General features: G+C 34.0%; 3 protein-coding genes across 3 annotated transcripts; 2 read left to right on the top strand and 1 right to left on the bottom strand.

Annotated features, from left to right (window-relative positions):
- Positions 1-44: 44 nt before the first annotated feature.
- On the top strand, positions 45-2,719 carry P175DRAFT_0504229 (uncharacterized protein). The gene is made up of 2 exons (XM_040897810.1): positions 45-783; positions 923-2,719. Exons 1-2 carry the CDS (start codon positions 534-536, stop codon positions 2,581-2,583), a joined length of 1,911 nt encoding a protein of 636 aa, XP_040749697.1. The 5' UTR covers positions 45-533; the 3' UTR covers positions 2,584-2,719.
- Positions 2,720-5,973: 3,254 nt separating this feature from the next.
- gldB (putative glycerol dehydrogenase (GldB)) lies at positions 5,974-7,338 on the bottom strand. The gene is made up of 2 exons (XM_040894866.1): positions 6,744-7,338; positions 5,974-6,658 (listed from the first exon to the last, which is right to left on the bottom strand). Exons 1-2 carry the CDS (start codon positions 7,149-7,151, stop codon positions 6,089-6,091), a joined length of 978 nt encoding a protein of 325 aa, XP_040749696.1. The 5' UTR covers positions 7,152-7,338; the 3' UTR covers positions 5,974-6,088.
- A 623-nt stretch (positions 7,339-7,961) lies between these two features.
- P175DRAFT_0504227 (phosphatidyl synthase) lies at positions 7,962-10,056 on the top strand. The gene has a single exon (XM_040897809.1). It carries the CDS (start codon positions 8,448-8,450, stop codon positions 9,906-9,908), a length of 1,461 nt encoding a protein of 486 aa, XP_040749695.1. The 5' UTR covers positions 7,962-8,447; the 3' UTR covers positions 9,909-10,056.
- The last annotated feature ends 12,403 nt before the right edge of the window (positions 10,057-22,459 follow it).

The following is a 22,459-nucleotide window of genomic DNA, read 5'->3' as shown; positions in this document are numbered from 1 at the left end:
TTCTGCATTTTATCTTTTAAGAATTTACATAACCCTCATTAATCCCCGTCCTTCCTTGATACCTTCCATTCCTACACCTTCCGACAGCACGCACGACCAGCATTCCTCGCACCACCGAAGATGGATACTACTACCGACTCGATCGGTCCAGCACCTCGACCCCCACAGTTATGGTGAGTATCTAAATAGTAGCACCCTTCTATGCATTCCTAGAGAGCATTCCTCAGCGAACATGGCAATCGGAAATCTCTCTGGGATGGAAAGGATCGGATGTTACAAACCCCCTTTTCCCCTGACTGCGCGAGTTTCCAAGCTTTCGGTCACCACGCGAAAGTAACACTGAATACTTTGTGATCACTAACACAGAGTGATGCATTTACAGTAACCGTTATCTCGACGAAACTCGCGTCCGCTTTACCCCAGTGAAGATATCCAACGCCCCTCGTGTATGGGACCGCAAACCCTCCACGTCTTTCCTGGCGCGTTCCAAGTCGCGCAAAGTGTGGAAGCGCTTTCGCTCCTCGTTCAACAGCATGAAGGCCCTACAGCAGTTGATTGGCACAGAGTCCGGCAGTCTCCAGGAGAACGAGCTCTTCCTGGAAATCAACACCAGGCGCAACACAGACTTTTCTCGTGGTGTCAAGCGACAATGCCTTGGGGTTCAGAGAGACTCTGATGATGGGTGCAAAAACGAAACTGAGCACTGCGATGTTGAGCCTGCTGCGATGCGAGGCAGGTCATTCCTCGAGACGAAATGGGAGTCTGAAGTCTCGCGCAAGCAACGTCAGTTGCCGCTCCCTCCCCCCCCCTTTCTTTTTTTTTCCTTACTTTTTTTTCGGCTCTCTTCCAACATATTGAATCAGGGGAATCACTATGCGTTCTTGAGGATGGTGATGAGTTGCAGCGCTAACCACCGGAATAGGCAAGCTTCCTGCAGGATACTATGACACCCTCGTACACGATGCAGAACAACTAAACGACGGTGACCTACAATCTGAAGAGAACGTTGATCTGGAAATAGGTGGCAATGAATGCGGTCTGAATACGTCCACGTCAGGCTTTGAAAGTGTTGCGCAGGAGCATGGTGCAGAAAGGGACGAATCGCCAGCGCTTACCCCCAGTAGTCCCGCTGTTGAGGCAGCCTATCCCCACGCGCTACCTGGCGAGCCTGAGCGCCTACTAAGTGAAGGACGTGGTGTGACTCGGAATATAAAACCCCTCGATGGTGTCGACGAGACCGAAATTCAGAAGGCTTTTTCTACCATCTCTAGTAGCAGCGGTGCAGCAGCGACCGACAAAAATGCCAGCCCAATCGTAGCAATGACGGACGATCGACAGCTGCGACAACCTAGCGCGGCTACGATTACTATTCAACACACAGATCAGGATACAGCAATGGATGCTCCGGCTCAGCAACAGTTGACTGCAGAACTGGAGTCCACCCTCGTCCGATCGGCACTACGCAGCTCTCTCGATGGCGAAGATACCGAGTTGCTAAATAACTTCCTATCCAAGGCCAAAGCGAAGCGCGAAGCGAAAGCCGCTGCGGAGGCCCATGCAGCATCAGCCACCATCGCCCAGGACCCTGAAGAAAAATTGCAGCTCCAGGAAGTGCCAGTTTCAGTGGTTGAGATCCCCACTCCGGAAGCTCGTCGAGTCCTCGAGGATCTCGATACAAACTCGCCATCGCCGCAAAAGTCGCCATCCAAGTCTGCTGACGAGAAGGACGAAAATGCGGGGGACAACGCCAGCCCGGCCGGGCGCCGGAGCACGCGAGCCCGTAGCTCGAGACCCCTACAGCGAGCAACCGCGCCAACTGCTGTTCGCCATGCGTTCTCCCTCCGGCGTGCAAGAGGCACGGAATTTGTCTTCCTGCAGCGCACCGAGGCCCAAGAGCTAGCCCTACTGACCCGCCGCAACACACGCCAGAACAAGGGAGATTCTACACTTCCCAAGTTCACTTTGCTAGGGTTAGCACGACAGACCCGAGAGACATCGCCAACAAGTAGCAGTCCCTCCGACAGCGAGAACCAACCCAAAAGCCAGAAACCTGACAAGCCGCCCAAGAAACACGTCTCGTGGAATGACGAGCAGCTGGTCCAGTTCGAGGGGAGCGAGAGTAGTGAAGAAACCCCTGGCCAAGGGGGCAAAGCCACGACAAACAGCCCAGAGAAAAGAAAGGCAGCCAGTAACCGCAGTTCTCGTTCCCAGACGTCATCAAAGACTGGTGGTGACAAGGCTGCAGCTGCAGCGACTACTGCATCCGCTACTGCACCGTCTCGAGGGCGGCGTGTGCGGCGGTTGGGACCATCCAGAGTCGACTCCACCACCACAACGGACTGGGACAGTGCATCGTCATCACCATCGTCGCCAACTACCAGCCCTATTGCCAAGCGTAAGAAATTAACGCCCAAGTCACCAAAGCCCACGACGATGCGCACACCATCCAAGGCGGCCACCAGTACCGGTTCGAGCGAAGAGAAACCCTCCCTATTAAGTGGTGGTCGTTCAGTGAAGACGAGTCTGCTCAAGGTGAACGCCGGATCGACTCCGATGCCCCGACGAGTTCGATCACGGTCTTAGTTTTTTTTTTAATTCTTTCATCCTCTTATTATCACTTTGCTCCCTATTACGCAATGTGCATACTAACAGGGGTTTCTTCTTCGTATTATTCTTGTTTGTGTACATAATGTGTGGACGGGGATTTGGAGGAACAGGCTTAGGCGTTCGAGGTTATGGTTTGCTTAATTGATTCCCACGTCATTCTTAACGGTTCAACTACTTTTATTTAAAGTAAATCTAGTCGGTAGGGAGGATTCCACGGTACCTTTGTCGGTCTCGCATGCAGTACAATCCATGCATGTACTGTGCATCCTTTGCCGCCGTTCTTTACTCCTCCATAGATTGTACCAAAGACCGAAAGTACTCTTTCCAACCACCTCGCAGTCAGGTCAGTATGAGGTAACTAATGCGTTCCAGTTCTAGGGCGCTGATCATTCATCTACACTTAGTACTCTATGCAGACGTCACATCGACATTCGATAAGCTCCCAGCTTCGGACACACACACACACTCTCTCTCTCTCTCTCTCTCTGTGTGTGTGTATGTCTTGTTATAAGATCCGCGGCTAATTAAAAATACCTCCAACCAAGTATCAAGTTTTTTCTAGGATTGGCTGCAGTGAACCTAGGAGTAAAAGTTACTGCACAACGACATGGTATGGTATGTCTGTATATTAATATTATATTGAACTTTTATTACTGCAATTATCTACTTACCTAGATACCCAGTTAGGTAGGGGTGGTGGAGTGAACTACTATTAGTACGGAGTACTCCGTACTACTACTACTAATTAATTAACATGACATGAATCCTTCCAGTCCCCACAACAATTCTGTAAATAAAAGGACGCCAGGCTCAAATAAAACCATCGATATAAGTAGTAGTTATGTATGTATGTAGGAGGAGGAGGAGGATAGGAGTACATGCAGAATACCCAGGGACTTGTCTCACGACTGGCGTAATAGCAAGCAAGCACTAACTACTAGTATGTATCTACCTATGTATGTTGTATATACTAGTAGTAGTACCTATGGACATGGTAGTAAGTACAGTACATACTCCATCCCGGCTGTGGCTTGACCATGCATGCATCCATGCATGTACTAGTACTAGTACTAGTAGTAGTAGGTACAGTACGGCGTACGCATGGACCATCCTCATTTATTAGACTTGTAACTGCAGTACCCTCACTATACGTACAGATTACAGACAGACAGACAGACACATTGTGTACAATCCATGATCCGATCCCGTTTTTATACCTAGGTATACATAGCTATACTAGTGCATGCTGGACTTCCTAAAGAGTACATACATACATGTGTGTGTGTGTATTTTCTTTTCTTCCACCGCACCACAGCAGTAACTATCCTAGAGAAACCAGTGGACTAGTACGGAGGACTCCGTACATGGAAGAATACAAAGGCCCCATACCAAGAGCAGAAACAGCCTCATGCAGTAGCCGTGCATCCACTCGCACAGCACATAGAGCTAGCTCCATCTTTATGCATTAATGACAGACAGACTCAGAGAGAGGGAGCAATGCACGATGATATCAGTATCAGTCTCGAAACAAGAACACTGCCAGGTTAGGGATTGACTTTCCCTGCGCGGTGCTTGTCTGACTGGACTGATCCGCCTTCGCGATCAGGGATGGATGTGATGATCTACGAGTTTCTAAGGCCAGACGGGCAGTTCCGTCAGCATGGAAGGGTTTACGGGCTATCTATTTCTAGATATGGACTGGGGTCCTGTTCTAATTGCAGGATTATTCTTTGGTTGTTGTTGTTGTGGTGGTAGGTAGAATTATTCTATTCCAAGCTCGTCCGTCCATATGCATGGACAAGTACGTACTGGTAGTAAAGTAAAGAAAGGATGAAATGCAAATACCACACAGGTACTGTACCTGTATTCTTAACTAGTCGATAACTCTTGTAGTACTCCGTAGAGAGAGTTCTATCTATAGGCCAGGATGAAACTCAGATAGTCCAATCTAATGAACAAAAACCAAGAACTATCTACCGACCCTTCCTAACCATCCATTGCAAAGCCAAGTAGTGCTCCATAATCCTTTGAAGCAAGATAATATACTAGTATGGAGTACAATCAGCTCCCTTTGAGTCCTGTGCTCGTAAGTTCTGGGCATCTCTCTCTCTGTAATAGCTACCTACCTATCTATCTATCTATCTATCTATCTATCTCCACTACAAAGCAAAACCAACGCACCGATTAGGCACGTCCTCTAGAGTACAGTACTTTAGTCCTCCGTTCTCCGTGCCTAGGTACTGACTTGCACGTACATAGTCTACCTAGCAGATGTACACATACTCAGGTAGGGTTAGGGTATGTCGCAAAGGACCTACGAGATCCACCGCACCATACCTATCCGGGATAGACCACTGCTAGGGCTTTTCCGGATTTGCCCACCGGGACTTGGCCAATTCCGAATTATTCCGATACGACGGGCTCCGTGATCTCCGGATTGGAATTATTCCTATTCCGGTTCCTCTAACTAACTATCTAGTATCTTGTAACGTGTAGTGGAAGCAGTGTTGTAGGGATGAAGAGCTGTGGAAAAGTATGGTCAAGGCAAGGCAAGGCAAGGTTTTTTTTTTTTTTTTGGAAGTAACCTTAATAATTAAGGCTTAATTTAGATAAGATGGGTTCCCTCATCTTGGCCTATAACTACTACAGAAGTACAGGATAAGTTATGTATATCAAAGTTCCCAACTTCGATTCAAAGGCAGGGGGGGACGGAGTACTCTGTAATTAATTAATTTCCTTCTTGTCCTTCCTTTCTGTAGAGCACAGAAGTTACGTCATGTCACATTAGGAGGACAGTCCTCCGACTCCACTGTTTGCCGACAATAGGTAAACAGAACTAACCACCTAACATTATTAGTACGCAGTCCTGGGATGGTGCCATCAAGCTTCATACAATGTTTCATTTCCTTTCCTTTCTGTTCTGCTATTGGTTCCTAGGTCCTTTGGTTCATGAGTGGGTTTTATTTGGTTTCATTTCTTTATTTTCCTGTATTTTCTCTTGTTAGCCAATTTTTTTTTTTTTTTTCGCATCTTTGTTCTGATACGGTGATACCAGAAGTAGTACAGTGTAACAGCAAAGTAACTTGGACGCCCATGGCAACATCTATTAGGGTGTAGATTTCTTTCTATCCATGTTACATTCCAATCCTTCCTTCGGTATCATGAATGTCCTGGTAGACCGCGTTGGTACCTGAGTTCGGCTATCCCATCCGCACATGCTCTCTTGCTATATTGAGGGAAACCGAAGACAGGTGGCTGCGGTAAGAAGTGTCTCCATTTGCTCTATGACCTGCATAAATGGGAATATCTCACTTGCTTGCCACCGCTTTGCCAACCCCAAATGGGAATAACCAAAGCCCAATATTGAAAAAAAAAAAAAAAAAAAAAAAAAAAAAAGAAAGAAAATAAAAAAGAAAATAAAAGGTAAAGAAAATATAAGAAAAAGAATAATAAAGGTAAAAAATGGCATTAAAATTTTGTTTTAAACGGACATCTGCTTTGCAGACTCCTCCGGCCACACGTCGTAACCAAAGGTATCCTTCATGTTGACGAAACGGAAGTGGCGACCTTCAGCGACCTTGTTGACAGCGGCAAAGTCGGCATCAGTCAGGCTGATGCTCTTGAAGTTGGACTCGATACGAGCAGGGTTGGAGCTCTTGGGGAGCACCACGTAGCCGCGACGCAGGCCCCAGGCAATGAGCACCTGTGCCAATGTGTTTCCGCCCTTCTCTGCAATAGCCTTGAGGGTGGCGTTCTCGCTGACCCTCTCGCCAGTGGTTGGAACCTGGTTCTGCGAGCCCAGAGGGGAGTAGGCCTCGGGCAGGATATCGTTCTTGAAGCAGTAGTCAACAAGCTCGGTGTTGGGCAGGAAGGGGTGGATTTCGACCTGGTTCACCTGAGGCTTGACCTTAGCGAACTTGAGCAGCTTCTCCAGGCCTTCGACTGTCCAGTTGGAGACACCAATGGCGCGTGTCTTGCCTTCTGCGTAGGCCTTCTCCATGGCTTCCCAAGTGGGTTGAGGGTTTTCGGTCAGGTCCTTGAGAATCACGTACTATATATGCCTCTATTAGCTTTTTTTTTTTTTTTTTTTTTCTTTCTTCTTCTTTGAAGCTTTAGGGTCATCAAGAAATTATTACCTTGCCGTCAGGGCCAATCTTGGGTCCATCCTGGCCATCCTTCTCCGCAGCAATGGGCCAATGGATGAGGAAGAGATCAATGTAGGTGGTCTTGAGCTTGTCCAAAGAGTTCTGAATGGACCAGGCGATATCTTCGGGGCGATGGAGGTGGTTCCAGACCTTGGTAGTGATGAAGATGTCCTCACGCTTGACAGAGGGAGTCTCGTTGAGAAAGTCGCGAACAGCATCACCAACCTCGTCCTCGTTGAGATAGAACCAAGCACAGTCCAAGTGTCTGTATCCAACCTGGAGAGCCTTTGTCACGGCCTTGTAGGTTTCGCCTTTGGCCCCCTCATCGGCAAAGGTACCGAACCCCACACCTGGGATCTTGACACCGTTGTTCAGGGTAAAAGTCTGTCCGGACGACATTGTGTAGAGAAAAAAAGGAACTGAGGAGTTGAGAGGTTGGAGTAAGAGAAAATGTAGAAGGAGGAGAGGAAAGGAAGAAAATGATGGCAAGAAAGAAGAGTTGTGAAGCTAATGGGTGATGAAAAGCTTGGTGGGGTAGAGGGGGAAAGCGGCGTGGCAGAAGAGGGGAGAGAGGAGGAGGTCACAGTCGTACCTAGGTATATTATATTATGTATATGCTATAATTCCGTAACGATATACTCGTAACTCTGTATAGGTAAATTCAATTCAATTCATATTATTATCCGAAAATTCAAATCAAATCGAAATGGATTTGATGACATCATGTCTCGAAACGGCACGAGCGTTTGACCCGCTCACAATTCGCCCGCTCTTGATCGTCATCGGCTCCATCGATCTCTGGTTGTATCCCTGGGAGAAATTCTCTGCAGCCAATCATCAACAAGATTGGCTCCATGTTGGTCCGAGAGATTTCATGTCCAGTGGGTTCGCTGTAATTTTCAGTGTATTTTATAAAAAATTAACTTTGCGAGTTTTCAATCTAGGAGATGATCATCTATCATCTCTCTTTTGATAAGTTTCTATTAGAGAGAAGAATATCGGCATAATCTACTCTCTTATCTAGAAAGATAAAATGAGAAAATATTATCATAAAATATGCTCAGTAGAGACTGATAAAGAAGAAAAAAAAAAAAAAACTGGATTGATAAAAGAATAATAAAAAAAGGTAATACAGGGTCTTATACCTTAATTACTGGAACTGGCGCCGTCAAAACCTCACCTCTCTCTCTCCTCCTTCCCAGCTTCAGATGCCACACTGCAGCCACAGGAGGCAGATCCAGTCACTGACCCGCCTTGGTGGATAAAGATGGAGAGATACCAAGCTCGCTGGACTAATCAAATCCTACGTAAATCATGACGAGGATTCCTACCTGGAATGATCCATTGATACGCCCCCCCCTCGGGTGGAGCCTGGTGTGAATAATGGCTGCACGCAGGGAAAAGACTCTCTCTGTGTCTCTCCTCTTGGACTTTTGTTGGTGATTAGACCGCCACTGGTATATTTATTATCGGGATGTCCCCCTGTTTGTACCATGTCTTTCTCTCATCTAACTCTTCTCTTTCTTCTCCTCTATCCTTTCAATCCTCCAGAGGTGAAGCTACCCGTTTACTACTACTAGCTTGCCTGTGTGATATCACCTTTTTTGTTTTATCTCTCCCCTCCTCTCCAGTGGTTTCTCCCTTGCTAAACTTCTTCTTCTTCCCTACTGTACCCCGTTCAGTTCATCATCCACCATGCCTCGCTTTGACGATGCTGATTTTGGCGTGGACGCCCCTACTACCGTCCCTGATGCCAGTACCGTTGCCCCAGACACCCGTTCTCCCAGAGATCGTGGCAGTGTTGCCGGCTCTCTGCCTATTCCTCACGATGCGGGTAGCACCATTGAAATCCCTGCCACCAGAAGCTCCATTAGCGATGCTGCGCAGTACATGCACAATCTGAGCCTGGCTCCCTCTACAAGGGATCGTCGGGGTTCTCGCAACTCTTTTGGCACTTCTCTCCCTATCCCCCGCTCTCCCCGTATCTCTCGCCTGTCCTCTGCCTACGTGGCTGATGGGGCCACTGTCTCTCGTGATATCCTGGCCTCTCAGGTCCAGGATATGTCCAAGGAGAAGGTCGCCGCTGCCAAGAACATGGCCTTTGCTTTTGACATCGATGGTGTGCTGGCTCACGGCAACGAGCCCATTGAAGAGGCCAAGGAAGCGCTCAGAATGCTCAACGGTGATAATGAGCTGGGCATTAAGATCCCCTACATCCTGCTCACCAATGGTGGTGGTAAGACTGAGACAGACCGCTGCAAGCAGCTCTCTGAGGTCCTTGACACTCCCATCTCTACCGACCAGTTCATCCAGTCGCACACTCCAATGCAGGCATTGTCCGAGTACTACGACACTGTTCTGGTTTGCGGTGGTGAGGGCCAGAAGGTTCGTGAGGTTGCGGAAAACTACGGTTTCAAGAACGTCGTCCACCCCAAGGATATCCTGGCCTGGGACCCCACCATCTCCCCCTGGAGGTGTTTCTCGGAGGAAGACCGCGCGGAGGCTAAGCCCCGTGACTTCTCCAAGGTCAAGTTCGATGCCATCTTGGTCTTTGCCGATTCCCGCGACTACGCCACCGATTTCCAGCTAATCATGGATCTCCTGCTCGCTGAGGATGGAAAGCTCTTGACCCGTGCCAAGGACCCTATTGCCTCCCGCATCCCCGTCTACTTCTCCCAGGGTGACTTGGTCTTCCCTACTGACCACAAGGGGCCCCCCCGTCTCACCCAGGGTGCTTTCCGTATCTCTATCGAAGCCCAGTACAAGGCTATCACTGGTGTCGACCTGGAGCGTGTCGTTTACGGTAAGCCCGAGCGTGCTACCTACACTTACGCCGATGAAGTGCTCCGCTCTTGGATGGAGCAGATCCACAACGAGAACCGCCTGCCCCAAAACATCTACATGGTCGGTGACAACCCAGCCTCCGATATCTGCGGTGGAAACATGTACGGGTGGAACACCTGCCTAGTTCGCACCGGTGTCTTCCAGGGTGAGGTGAACGACGACAACAACCCTGCCAACTTTGGTGTTTTCCCCAACGTTCTTGAGGCTGTCAAGGCTGCCGTTCGTAAGGAACTCGGCCAGGAATTCAAGATGAAGTGGAACCCCAAGGTCAACCCTGTGCTGCATGGCAACAGCACTTCTGCTGTCGAATAAGCGGTTGGACCAAATTGAAAAAAAAAAAAAGAGAGAGAAGAAAAGAAGAAAAGACCCATGCTGGCGTTTGGTTCTTTAAACCACACATACATATCAAATTTCCTATCATGTTAGACGGATACGCATTTTTTTTTTAACTTATTACGGGTTACGGGTTTGGACTACAGATATCCACTGTCCTTCGCTGCCACCCATCCAGTGTGCGAGTGAACGGATTTCGTTTTTTTTTTTTTTTCTTTTCTTGGTTTATGTTTTTTTAGATTGTGGACCGGACTTTTCAATCTTACTTTCACTTTTTTTAACTAATGTGGTCATGATGCAAGGAACATCGGACACATGCTGTTATGAGTGGTTTAACAAACAACATCTTTCCTACCTCACCTGTAACTTTTTACCGTTATACGGTTTTACTAGACTAGACAACACGACCAAAGGATAGACGGAATAGACTTCAATACGAATTGCATTCCAAAAATTAGATAGGGCCCCAATCACTGTTTGCCTCCTGAGTCATGACGCCATTCGCAGCTGAAACCTCGGGACCGAGATGTACTCGCTTCCACAATTCCGGCTCGGATCCAAGTCACCAGAAAATGGATCGAATTAACTTCATGGAATTCCAATTGCGTGGCAAGTTATCAGTCGAGTGGAGAGTACGGAGTATACTAGTACCCGGAACTTACCGGTTAGTGGTCATCGCCGTATACATGCCCAGTAGTAGGTATCTACGAGGGAAGAGAAGAAAAGAAGAGAAGGTCAATTAATTTCCTATTTCGCGTCATTATGGACACAGGTATTCTGGCGCTGGCTTAGACTCCCGAGTATGTATTTCTATATCAGAGGAACTATCTAGGTATAAGGTCGATATTTGATATGATGATAAGATGAGGCTTCCATGTCCTTCCATGCGAACCAAACCGATTTGATCAGATCATTATCGTGATCCACTACCCGAATGCACTCCACGCCATACGGAATAGTTAACTACTTGCACTGACGTATGCCCATGATGATGGATGGATGGAACCTGAAATAGGCAACAGATATACATTTCCCATTGTGTTTTCTTACTCCATCAATCTCCTGGTAGTTTATACTATGTTGTCTTGAAGCAACGTCAGTATAGGTGTTTATAGCTCTTCCATCCGATATATCCAACATGTCCTCAGATATTTAACACACACACACAGAGAGAGAGAGAGGGAGGGAGAGAGAGAGAGAGAGAGAGTCCTTGAGTTATTTAGTCAGTACTTGTAAATCAACCCTAAGTTACCCATAACTATACGATACACCTACCAGAGGAATCAGCAGACATTATCAAATTGTTGAATTGAAGGGGTATCTCGTGATGTACTTAGTAAGCAAAGGGGGGTTATTACCCTATATTAAGGCCTTAGGCAAGCACACAACCTCCTAACAGACACACACAACAATATATCCAATCACCTGCTTCTATTAAGCTACCCCTAGGATTATTATATATCTAATAATTAAGAGTCTTATATTTGCTCAAAGCACGTGAATCTATACTAATAACCTCTATTAAAACCTACTAATTATTAAAATACTAACAACCCCTACCAAACCTACTAATTAGTAAAATACTAAGCATAATATCTCTAACTACTAATAATAAAGATAATATAATAAGACTTACTAAGCAGGAAGATTAACTAATATAGTAATCTTTATTTAAAGCATGGGCGAGAGACAACTATCTATAGGAAATAATAAAAAGTAGTAAGAGTTATCTATAATAACCTACTAGATTAATTAGGGATAGTAGAGAGACTCTACTAGTAAATAATACTAGAAGTTCTATAGTATTATTACAAGACTTTAATTTTAAAATAGTACTCTATAAAATAGAAATAGATAAGTATAATTATTAGAATATAGAATTTAAGAAATTAAAAGAATAAATCTAATATACTATTTTCTTAAAGATCTACTATTTTTACTATAAGCTAATAAAAATCCTAGAGAAGTAGTACCTCAAATTAAAAGAGTATATAGTAATTAACTAGAGATAAATTTAAAATATAGTTTATAATACCTATATATAGGTAATCTAACCCCTAAAAGATAATCTAGTTAGTTAATTAAATAATTAGGAATTTATTATTTAACAGGTAATTAAAGTAAATCTTAAAGTTATAATATTATTACTAGACTAGATAAAAGACTTCCTAAATATAATATATTATCTAGCTTTATTCTAGATTATATCTTATTAATCAGACTATAAGAAGGAGATATTAGCAGGAATATTATTATTCTATACTATAGTAAATAACTTCTATAATACTATTAATATATTCCTGTAGTAGTATAGTAAGACTAGTAGAGGGGCTTTTAGACTAATATTTATTACTAAAGATATAATAGATATAACTAGTAATAAAGAAATATCCTTACTATAAGATAAGGAAATAAAATATAAGTATAGATATAATAATATAGAAAAAATAGACTTTAAAAGAAGTACTTCTAAAAACTTATATTAATTATATATAATATATATTCTTAAAGGTATAAATAAATATAATATTTTTATTTATTCCTAAAAAAGGTACCCAAGGACTTTAAAGAAAGAAGTATAATAAAGAAGCTAGTTAATATATAACTTAAGATAAATAAGGCCCTAGTTAAAAAGATAGTAAAGAAATAAGAATAAAATAAATAAGATCTAAAATAACTAGAAGAAAGAAATAATTAAAAAGTAGGTTAAATAAAAAGTAGGAATAAAGATAAAGTTAAAACTTTATTTAATACTTAATTTAAAACTATATTATGTCATGGTGTAGCCATGTACCTATCTGGTTAGATTCTGCCCTAACTGTCCACCTCTACTCCTGTATTTAAGCCATATTGCCCTTAATCCTATTATAGCTCTTTAAGCTATATTCTTGTTTTAACCTGACTTCTACCTGTTATACCTATATATAGATAGCCTAAATATATACCCTACTATTAACTATACTTACTATCTATCTACTTTCTATAATATTATATAGCTCCTACTCTAGGTATAATTATTACTAGTATATTAAAATAACCTAAACTACTCCTAATTATAGATTTAATTAAGAAGTTTATAAGCTATATTATTAATAATCTTACTACTTAGATTATTTATCTTAGATCCTATAATAGATATATTAATTTCCTAAAGGAGAAGATTTATACTCTTTAAAATTAAGTTAATAAAGCTAGCCTAGAGCTAGTTAAGAAGAAAAGAGTAATACTATACTAGAAAGAAGAATTAAAAATAATTTAATAAAAATTAATTAAGTCTAAATATATATTTACTATATTATAAATTATTATTATTTTTATTATATTTATTTCTATTATTATCCCTACTCCTATTAAATATACTTTTCTTACTAAAGCTATAGTAACTAATATAATAAAAATATCTATATTTATTTTTACTAGCCTTCTTTTTAATATTTATCTTAGTAAGAAACTCCCTAACTTATAAGAATTTAATAATATTTATTTTAATCTTTATTATTTTATATAATAAATTTATAGTAAAATAGATACTAACCTAGACTATTTCCTAGCTACTAAAGCCTAATTAACCTATATAGTAGGATATCTAACTAGAAAGGCTTATAAACTAATCCTACCTAAAATAAGACTTAATATTTTTTAGTTCCTAGACTATTTTAATTTACTTAATTATTTAAAAATAATATTTAGAGATCTTAATTAAGTTTAAAATATTTAAAACTATCTCTATAATTAGAAATAAAGAAATTTAAATTTTAATATTTACTTTATAAAGTTTTATTACCTTATTTTAGAAAGAGAAATATTTAATAACTTTTTAATATTTTTTTTAATCTAAAATATTTTAGTTAAATTTTAAAATATATTACTTTATAATCCTACCTTATTCTAAAATTTTTAAGAATATACTAACTACCTCTAGTTACTAGAAAACTACTATTACTAATACTAGCTATAAGTATCCTATTCTTGCTTAATATCTAGTTCCTATTACTCTAGTCTAGTAGTATTAAGGAATCTCCCTAGTTTTATCCTACCTAATTACCTAGTTATACCCCCTATACTTAGAAAAAATTTAAATATTATAGATTTATTTCATGCCTGCTATATATTATACTCCCCTAGGGAAGGATAATATAAGTATAAGAAATACTTCTACTATAGAGATAAAGTATACTATATAAAGAACTACCCTTTATCTAATTAATACTCTATATAAATCTAAAAATAAATAAATATACTAGTATACTATTCTAGTCTAATCTTTACTATAGTATTACCTACTCTTTATATTATAGCTTAAAATAACTATCTTATTACTCTAGAAAAACCTAATTAACTATACTTTCTTAATATCCTGCCTAACTTAGAAAATAGAGTTTATCTAATTATAATTACTATCTAGTACTAGAATATATATAGAAGCCCTTACTACTAGATATATTATTCTATTTATTCTATATTATTATTAAATTAACTAACTTCTCTAATCCCTATTATATACATGCTAATCTAATAGTATAGTAGGTATAATTATATTAAGAAAATCTAAAAATACTAACTTATATTATAATTAATTCTAGAATTAAAAAAATTAACTTTATAAATTACTAATAAGTAAAAATATATAAATTAAAAATTATTTTACTTCTTTATTTAATATTCTTATCTAGCTTCTATAGTAAGGAGGTAGAAAAAGGTATAGTAACTTATTATATAAAGGCTAACTTATTATTAAATAATTATTATAATTAAAAATCTATCTTTTATATTACCTATTTCTTCTACTACTTAATTATCCTAGAACTAGCCTAGCTTATTATATATAATCTAAAGATATATTTCTCTAATTAAATAGCTATATTTAATAATTAATATTACTATAAATACTATAATATATCTCTTAAGCTTATAAAAGTAAGGGCCTTAATAAATATCTTCTAAAAAAATTAACCTAAGTAACTAAATTAATAAGAAAAATTACTAGAGTTAAAACTTTCTATATTTATAGAAATATACTAAATATCCCTAAGAGTACTAGCTATATATACTTACTATTTAGTATAGAAATTATACTAGACCTTATTAAATAAAGTTAATAAAAAATTAAAATATAAAGATACTAGTCTTAAATTATTATCTATACTTTTCCTAGAATTATAAGATTTTTAAGATATATTTAATCTTTAAGAAGTAGAAAAGCTATTATTATATTAATTATATAATTATAATATTAAGATTTAAGAAGAAAAATAGCCCTTATTTAGTAAATTATATTTAATATTATAAGTATAATTAATTACTCTAAAGAAATAGCTAGAAGAAAATTTAAAAAAAGATTTTATATATTCTAGCTTATTTTTAATTATTTTTCTTATTCTATTTATTAATAAACCTAGAGATAGCCTCTATCTATATATAGATTATTAAGAATTAAATATTATATTAGTTAAGGACTATTATTTATTACCCCTAATTAAAGAAATCTTAAATAACTTATAAGAAATATAATACTTTTCTAAAATTAATCTAGTAACTACCTTTAATAATATTTATATTAAGAAAGGGTTAGAGTACTTAATTACTTTTTAAACCTATTTTAGACTATATAAGTTTTTAGTTATATTATTTAGCCTAACTAGTACTCTAGTTACTTTCTAATATTTTATAAATAATATCTTATAATAATATATAAATATATTTTATAATATATTTCTAGATAATATCCTAATTTATAGTTATATAAGAAAAGAATATATTAAATATTTAAGGTAAATATTATAAATCCTAAAAAATAATAATCTATATATAAAGATATTTAAGTATAAATTTTACTAGCTAGAAGTTAAGTTCCTAAATATTATTATTAGAAGAAAAGGTACTTATATAGATCTTAAGAAAATTAAGATAATAGTAGATTAGAAGCTACTTAAGATAATTATTAATATTAAGAATTTTATAAGATTTACTAGATTTTACTAATATTTTATTAAAGGATTCTTATAGATCCTTGTACTTATTACTACCTTAAAGAAAAAAGGAACCTTATTTTTATAAACTCTAACTTACTAGATTATTTTTAAAATACTAAAAGTAGAATTTATTAAGAAATTAATATTAAGATTCTTTAATTAGGATTAACTAACTATTTTAAAAATTAATATCTTAGACTTTATATCTACTAGAGTATTATTATAATATAATAATAATAAAATTTTATATTTAATAAGATTTTATTTAAAGAAAATAACTCTAATTAAGTATAATTATAAAATATATAATAAGAAGTTACTAGTAATTATTTATTATTTAAAAAAATAGATTCTAAAACTAAAAGGATACTAGTATCTAATTAAGATTATAATTAATTATAAAAATTTAGAGTATTTTATAATAATTAAAATATTAAATTAATAATAAGTCTAATAATTTAAATTTCTATTTTACTTTAACTTTATAATTAATTATTACTCAAGCAAGTATAAGATAAAACTAGATAATTTAACTAGAAGGTTATAAGATCTCCTTAAGAAGGGGAATAAATACTTACTATACTAGAGTTAAATAATATTAAAAAAAAAAAATTTAATAAATTTTCTATCTAAATACTTAGAGAAGTTATAAAGCTAGTAAATATTATAATTAATCTAGTTCTAAGCTACTACTAGAAAAAAGTTAGTATATTTCTAGTTATTTAAGTTTAAAGAAGAAGAGACTATCTAATTTTTTAAATAATTAAAAGAGTGCCTAGATAAAGATTATAAATAAGATCTAGCCCTTAATAATATTTTAAAAAATCTAAAAAAGGGCTATAATTATTATTTATTAATTATATTATTTAAGTATACTTATTATTCTAGATTCTTATTTTACTATAATTAATTATATATCCCTAATATAAAAGAATTAAAAATAGAACTAATATATAAATATTATAAGAATATAGTTATTAATTATTAAGATAGATTAAAGATTTATAAATTATTATTATAATTATATTACTAGCCTAGAATATTATAGTTTATAAAATAATAAATTTATAATTACTATACTTATAAATAATCTATATCCTATTAAAATAAATATTAAAATATACTTTATTCCTTACTTATATTTAAAAATTTCTAAAAAAATATATTTATTAATTTTATTATATATTTATTTTAAAGCTTAAATTTTAATACTATTATAATAGTAATTAACTAGTTAATAAAATTTTAATATTATATTCCTTATAATAGTATCTATAATATTAAGGAAGCTACCTACCTATTTTAAGACTATATTTAGAGATTTTATAGATTTTTTAAGTTTATTATATTTAATTAAGGATTCTAGTTTATATTAATATTCTAGATATACTTAAACTATATCTTAAAAATAAGATTATTTTTATTTATTACTTATTATTTTAAGATTAATAAGTAAATTAAATATATAAATATTATTTTAGAATAATATCTATAAATTTATATTAATTATTTATAAAATAATTAGATTAAATAATTATTTATAGTAAAATTTACTATTAATAATACTAGTTTTAAAATTACTAGATACTCTTTATTCTTTATTTTATATAATTTTAACCTTTATATAAGATTTAAGTCTATCCTATTTAATTATTATTTATAAATTTATAATATTTATTAATTTGCCCTAATTATAAAATAAATATAAGAATATTATTATATTACTATAATTATTACTTAAGCTTACTATAAATATTATATTAATTAAAAATATTACCCTGCTAGATACTATATTAAGGGCTAATTAATTTAATTAAATATTAAGAATATTATAATCTTATATCCTTAAAAAAAATTAGACTAGAAAAATCTAGGTCCCTTCTCTATTAAAAGGATTATTAGCCCTTATACTTATAAATTAGACTTACTTAAAAGTATAAAAATATATCTAGTATTTTATATTAAATTATTATACTTAATTATTAAAGATCTATTATTTAAATAAAAAAAGATTAAATCTTTATATATTAAAGTTAATAATATTAAAGAATAGAAGATTAAGGAAGTAATTAATTTTTATTAAAATTATTATAACTAAAATAGCTACCTATATTTAAAATATATTATTAAGTAAGTTAAATACTTTATTATTACTAAAGTTCTTACTAGCTACTTAGAAAATATAGTTAAATATATTATTATTTATTATTACTATTACCTTAAAAAGCCTAGACCTTAGAAATACTTTACTAGAGCTTAACCTAAGAAAGAAGATACTATTATAGTATAATTATATATTTATTTAGTTAGATTCTATTTTAATTATCTACTTTTACTCCTATATTTAAGTTATATTACCCCTAATCCTGTTATAGCTCTTTAAGCTATATCCTTATCCTAACCTAACCCCTACCTGTTATACCTATATGTAGATAGCCTGAATATATACCCTGCTATTAGCTACACCTACTACCCGCCTGCTCCCCATGACATATTATACCTATTATAGTACTTTATTATTCTTAACTTAAGATTATTAATTTATATATTTAATAATTTATATTAATTTAAGTAATATATAAAATTAATATAAGATAATTATATATAGGCAGGAGACTTAAAAATACTTATTATAAGATATAGAGATATTAGTATATAGGTTATAACTTAAAGAGATAAAGATATAAAATATAGCTATATAATTCTTAAGAATATAACTTACTATAAAAAAATAGTATATAACCTAGTATTACTTATATTACTAAACTAAATAGGTATCTATTTTAAGAATAATCCTAACTCTAATCTACTTTATACCTCTAAAGGTATAGTAGCAGCCTATCTTAATAAAAAATATAGCTAATTTATAATAGAATATAATAGTAAACTATATAGTATAATAGGCCAGGCAATATTCCAAACTATTACTAGTATTAGAGATATAAAATAGTAGTATTTATACCTTGGATATCCAGGACTATAGGTATTAGATTATCTAGTTAAGAATATTAAGGAGGTAAGAATTAGAGAACCTACTATAATAGAATATAATGCCTGTAATATAATAAAAATAAAGTAAAGAATTAATTAAAAGGACTATATTATTATAGAAGGACTAGATCTATAGTTAGTAATTAATTTTCATAATTTTAAAATAGGGATAGATAACTACTAAGCCCTACTATTAGTTATAGATAGATAGTCAGGTTTTATATAGGACTACTACCTCTTAGACTAATATATAAAGATAATTAAAAATACCCTACTTAATCTATTTACCCTTCTAGAGAGGTAATATAATATTAAACCCTAAGTAATTAAGTTAGATAGTAAGATAAAAGGATGGTTAGAAGACTTTATATAATCTAAAAGAGCAAGACTTAACTACTCTGCTCTATATATACTAGCCTAAAATAGAGGTATAGAGTACTTAAGGAGTATAATAAAAGAGAAGGCATGTATAATAAGATAAGGAATAAAACTACCTATATTTTTATAGCCTAAATATATCTATATAATAATATATCTATATAACTAAATACCTAAATATTAGGTAGGATAGAAAATACTAATTAACTAATTCTATACCTATATTACCTACTAAGATAGAGTAGTAGTAGAATATAAGAAACTCTAAGAAGCTTACCTAAAGGTATATAGTTATAAGGTATTTATAATAATTAAATTATAAGTAACTATAATAGTAAAGTATAAAAAGAGATTTAACCTAAGAATATTTATAGAATATATAGTAGGATATAAATCTACTAATATCTATTAAATATAGAATTTAAGAAAGGAAAGGAAGATTATCTATATAAGAAATATTATATTTAATAAGGAAGAATTCTTCTTAAGAGATAGAGATATATTTATTTAAGTAATAAAGAATAATTTTCTAATAATTAAAATTAATAAATTTAAATAAATAATTAAAGATATTAAAGTTAAAACCTATATTCTAATCTAGGGAGTATTAAATATAGATTATCCTATAATAGAAGATATTCTAGAAGGTAATTTTAACTTACTTAATTATCTAGTTTAAATATTAAGATTAGTGCTTGAAGCTATGGATAAGGATAAGGATACTAATATAAATAAGTGAATGGCTTATCTAATACTACTAGGTAGCAGCCTAGAATAGTTAGTAGTAATATTGGTAGGTGCTTACTAATATAAGATAGCCAAAACTAAAGAAGAAACTAAGCCAAATAAAAGCTACTAAATTACATGGAAATTAGTATTCATGGTAAGGAGGTTAATATAACTATTTAATAAGATAGAATACTAGCTTCTAAGGCAGAAATATAAAAATAGAATAGGTAACTAGAGGGTCTAATTAGGACCTACCTAGATTAGCTACTAACCCTTCTAAAGATATACTACTAAGTCAAAAATTACCTACTATCTAAAGAATTCATAAAGGTAGAATAGGACTATCTAGCTAGCTATAAAATAATAAAAATATAGATAGAGATAGATAGATCTAAGTATATAAAAATACTAGAATATAAATAGGTATATATATATAAAAGTAATTAAGGTAGTAATCTAACTAAATATAAAGCACGCCTAGTAATAAGAGAAGATTAATAAGAGAATTTAATAAAGGACCTATATACTATAATTCTAGTAATAAGATTCCTCTAAACCTTCCTAGTAGTAGTAGTCTAATTTAATCTAGAATTAAAGTAATATAATATTATAAATATATTTATTAATATAGATAATAATAAGGAAATATATATAGAAATACCTCTAGAATATTAAAAATTAGGTAAAATATTAAAGCTAAAGAAAGTATTATATAGACTTAAATAGTCCCCTTACCTATAGTAGATAACTCTTTAAAAGGTCCTAAAGTTACTAGAATATAAACCTATCCTATATAAATTATATTATATTACTAGAGGTAGGATCCTGATATTTTTTTATATAGATAATATTATATTTGCCTATTACTAAAAATTATTAGTATAAATATAGGCTACCATATAAGAGCTTTAGGACTAGTTTAAGATAATAGGAGGAAATGACCTATAATAGTTCCTAGGAATAGAGATTACCTAGGATAGAGAGAATAGGCTTATCTAGCTAGATTAGTTAGTATATATTAATAAGATTACTAACCTAGTAGATAGAAAGGAAGGTCCAGATACTATTCCTATATTAGTAAAAATAGTACCCTAGAAAGATTAAGATAGAGTATCTTACTTATATACCTAATAATATTAATAGAAGGTAGGATCTATAATATATATAATAATTATAATATAACCAGATATTATATTTATAGTATCCTAGCTATCCCAGTACCTTATAAACCTTAATAAAGAATACTATACTAAAGTAGATTAATACCTATAATATTTAAAAAGAATAAATAAACTCACTCTATAACTTAAAGATTCAGATAACTACCTATTATATAGTAATACCTTTGTAAGCGTCTCACTGGTGAGGCGCTTGGGTATGGGTAGTGTTGGTAAAGGAAGCAAAGCTACACAGAGTATAAGGATAGTAGAAAGGTATTAGAAGTAATAAAATAAAGTACTTGCCTCTTAGTATTTTAGGGGTTATTATATTATTATTTATATTATCTAGTTAAGTTACTAGTATAATATAGGTAACTTAAATATTACTATTTTCCTAATTATCCTTAATTACTAGGCATGTAGTTTAGCATGTAATTATATATTATATAATTACTATAATAATTATCTCCCTTCCCCTTAGTAGCATATCCGCGCGCTGTATATACTATACTTAATCTAGCTTAGTACCCTACTAAAAAGGAGCTAGTCCTAGTTAGTATAATATAATCTACTTTTTTATTTAATACTAGAGATAATAATAATATATATAATACTATTTTTATTAATTATACTTTATTAAATAAAATATAAATAATATTATATTTTACTTTAAATTAAATAATAGATAGGAATAGATAGTTTACTAGATATATTAATAATAAGTAAAGGTATTATTATAGTATAAATATTATAGGGAGATATTTCTTTATATATATATTTTTTAGCTTAATCTATATTTTAAAAAGTCCCTTCTAATAAATTAATATATTATTCTAGGTAGTTTATTATTACTTAAGTATTATAGTAATAGCTAACTATATTATAGATCTTATAACTCCTTTTAAGTATTCTTTATTAAGTACTATACTAGCTATATCCCTATAGAAGAAAGCCTATTTAGCTACTATTATTTCTTCTTTTATAGGTGCCTTTATTCTAGTAATACAGGTCTATTATATTAACTATTTATAGGCTCCTGCAGCAAACCCTCTTATACTTATACTAACTATAATACCTATAATCCCTATTATTACTAGTATATTTTTTATAGTTCCTGCTATTACTACTTTATTATTTAGTAGGACTATATTTCTCTTATTCTTTATAACTACTTCTAATATTATAATAATTTCTACTATCTCTCCCTCTACTTTTTCTACTGCAGTGACTCTAGTTACTCTAGCTATTATTATCACGCTAGCTCCTACTATCGCGCTAGCTCCTATTATTATACCAGCTC

Source organism: Aspergillus ochraceoroseus, assembly GCF_002846915.1.
Source record: "Aspergillus ochraceoroseus IBT 24754 chromosome Unknown P175scaffold_8, whole genome shotgun sequence".
NCBI classification, from domain to species: Eukaryota; Fungi; Ascomycota; class Eurotiomycetes; order Eurotiales; family Aspergillaceae; genus Aspergillus; species Aspergillus ochraceoroseus.
This window is presented reverse-complemented; position numbering and strand designations above follow the sequence as displayed.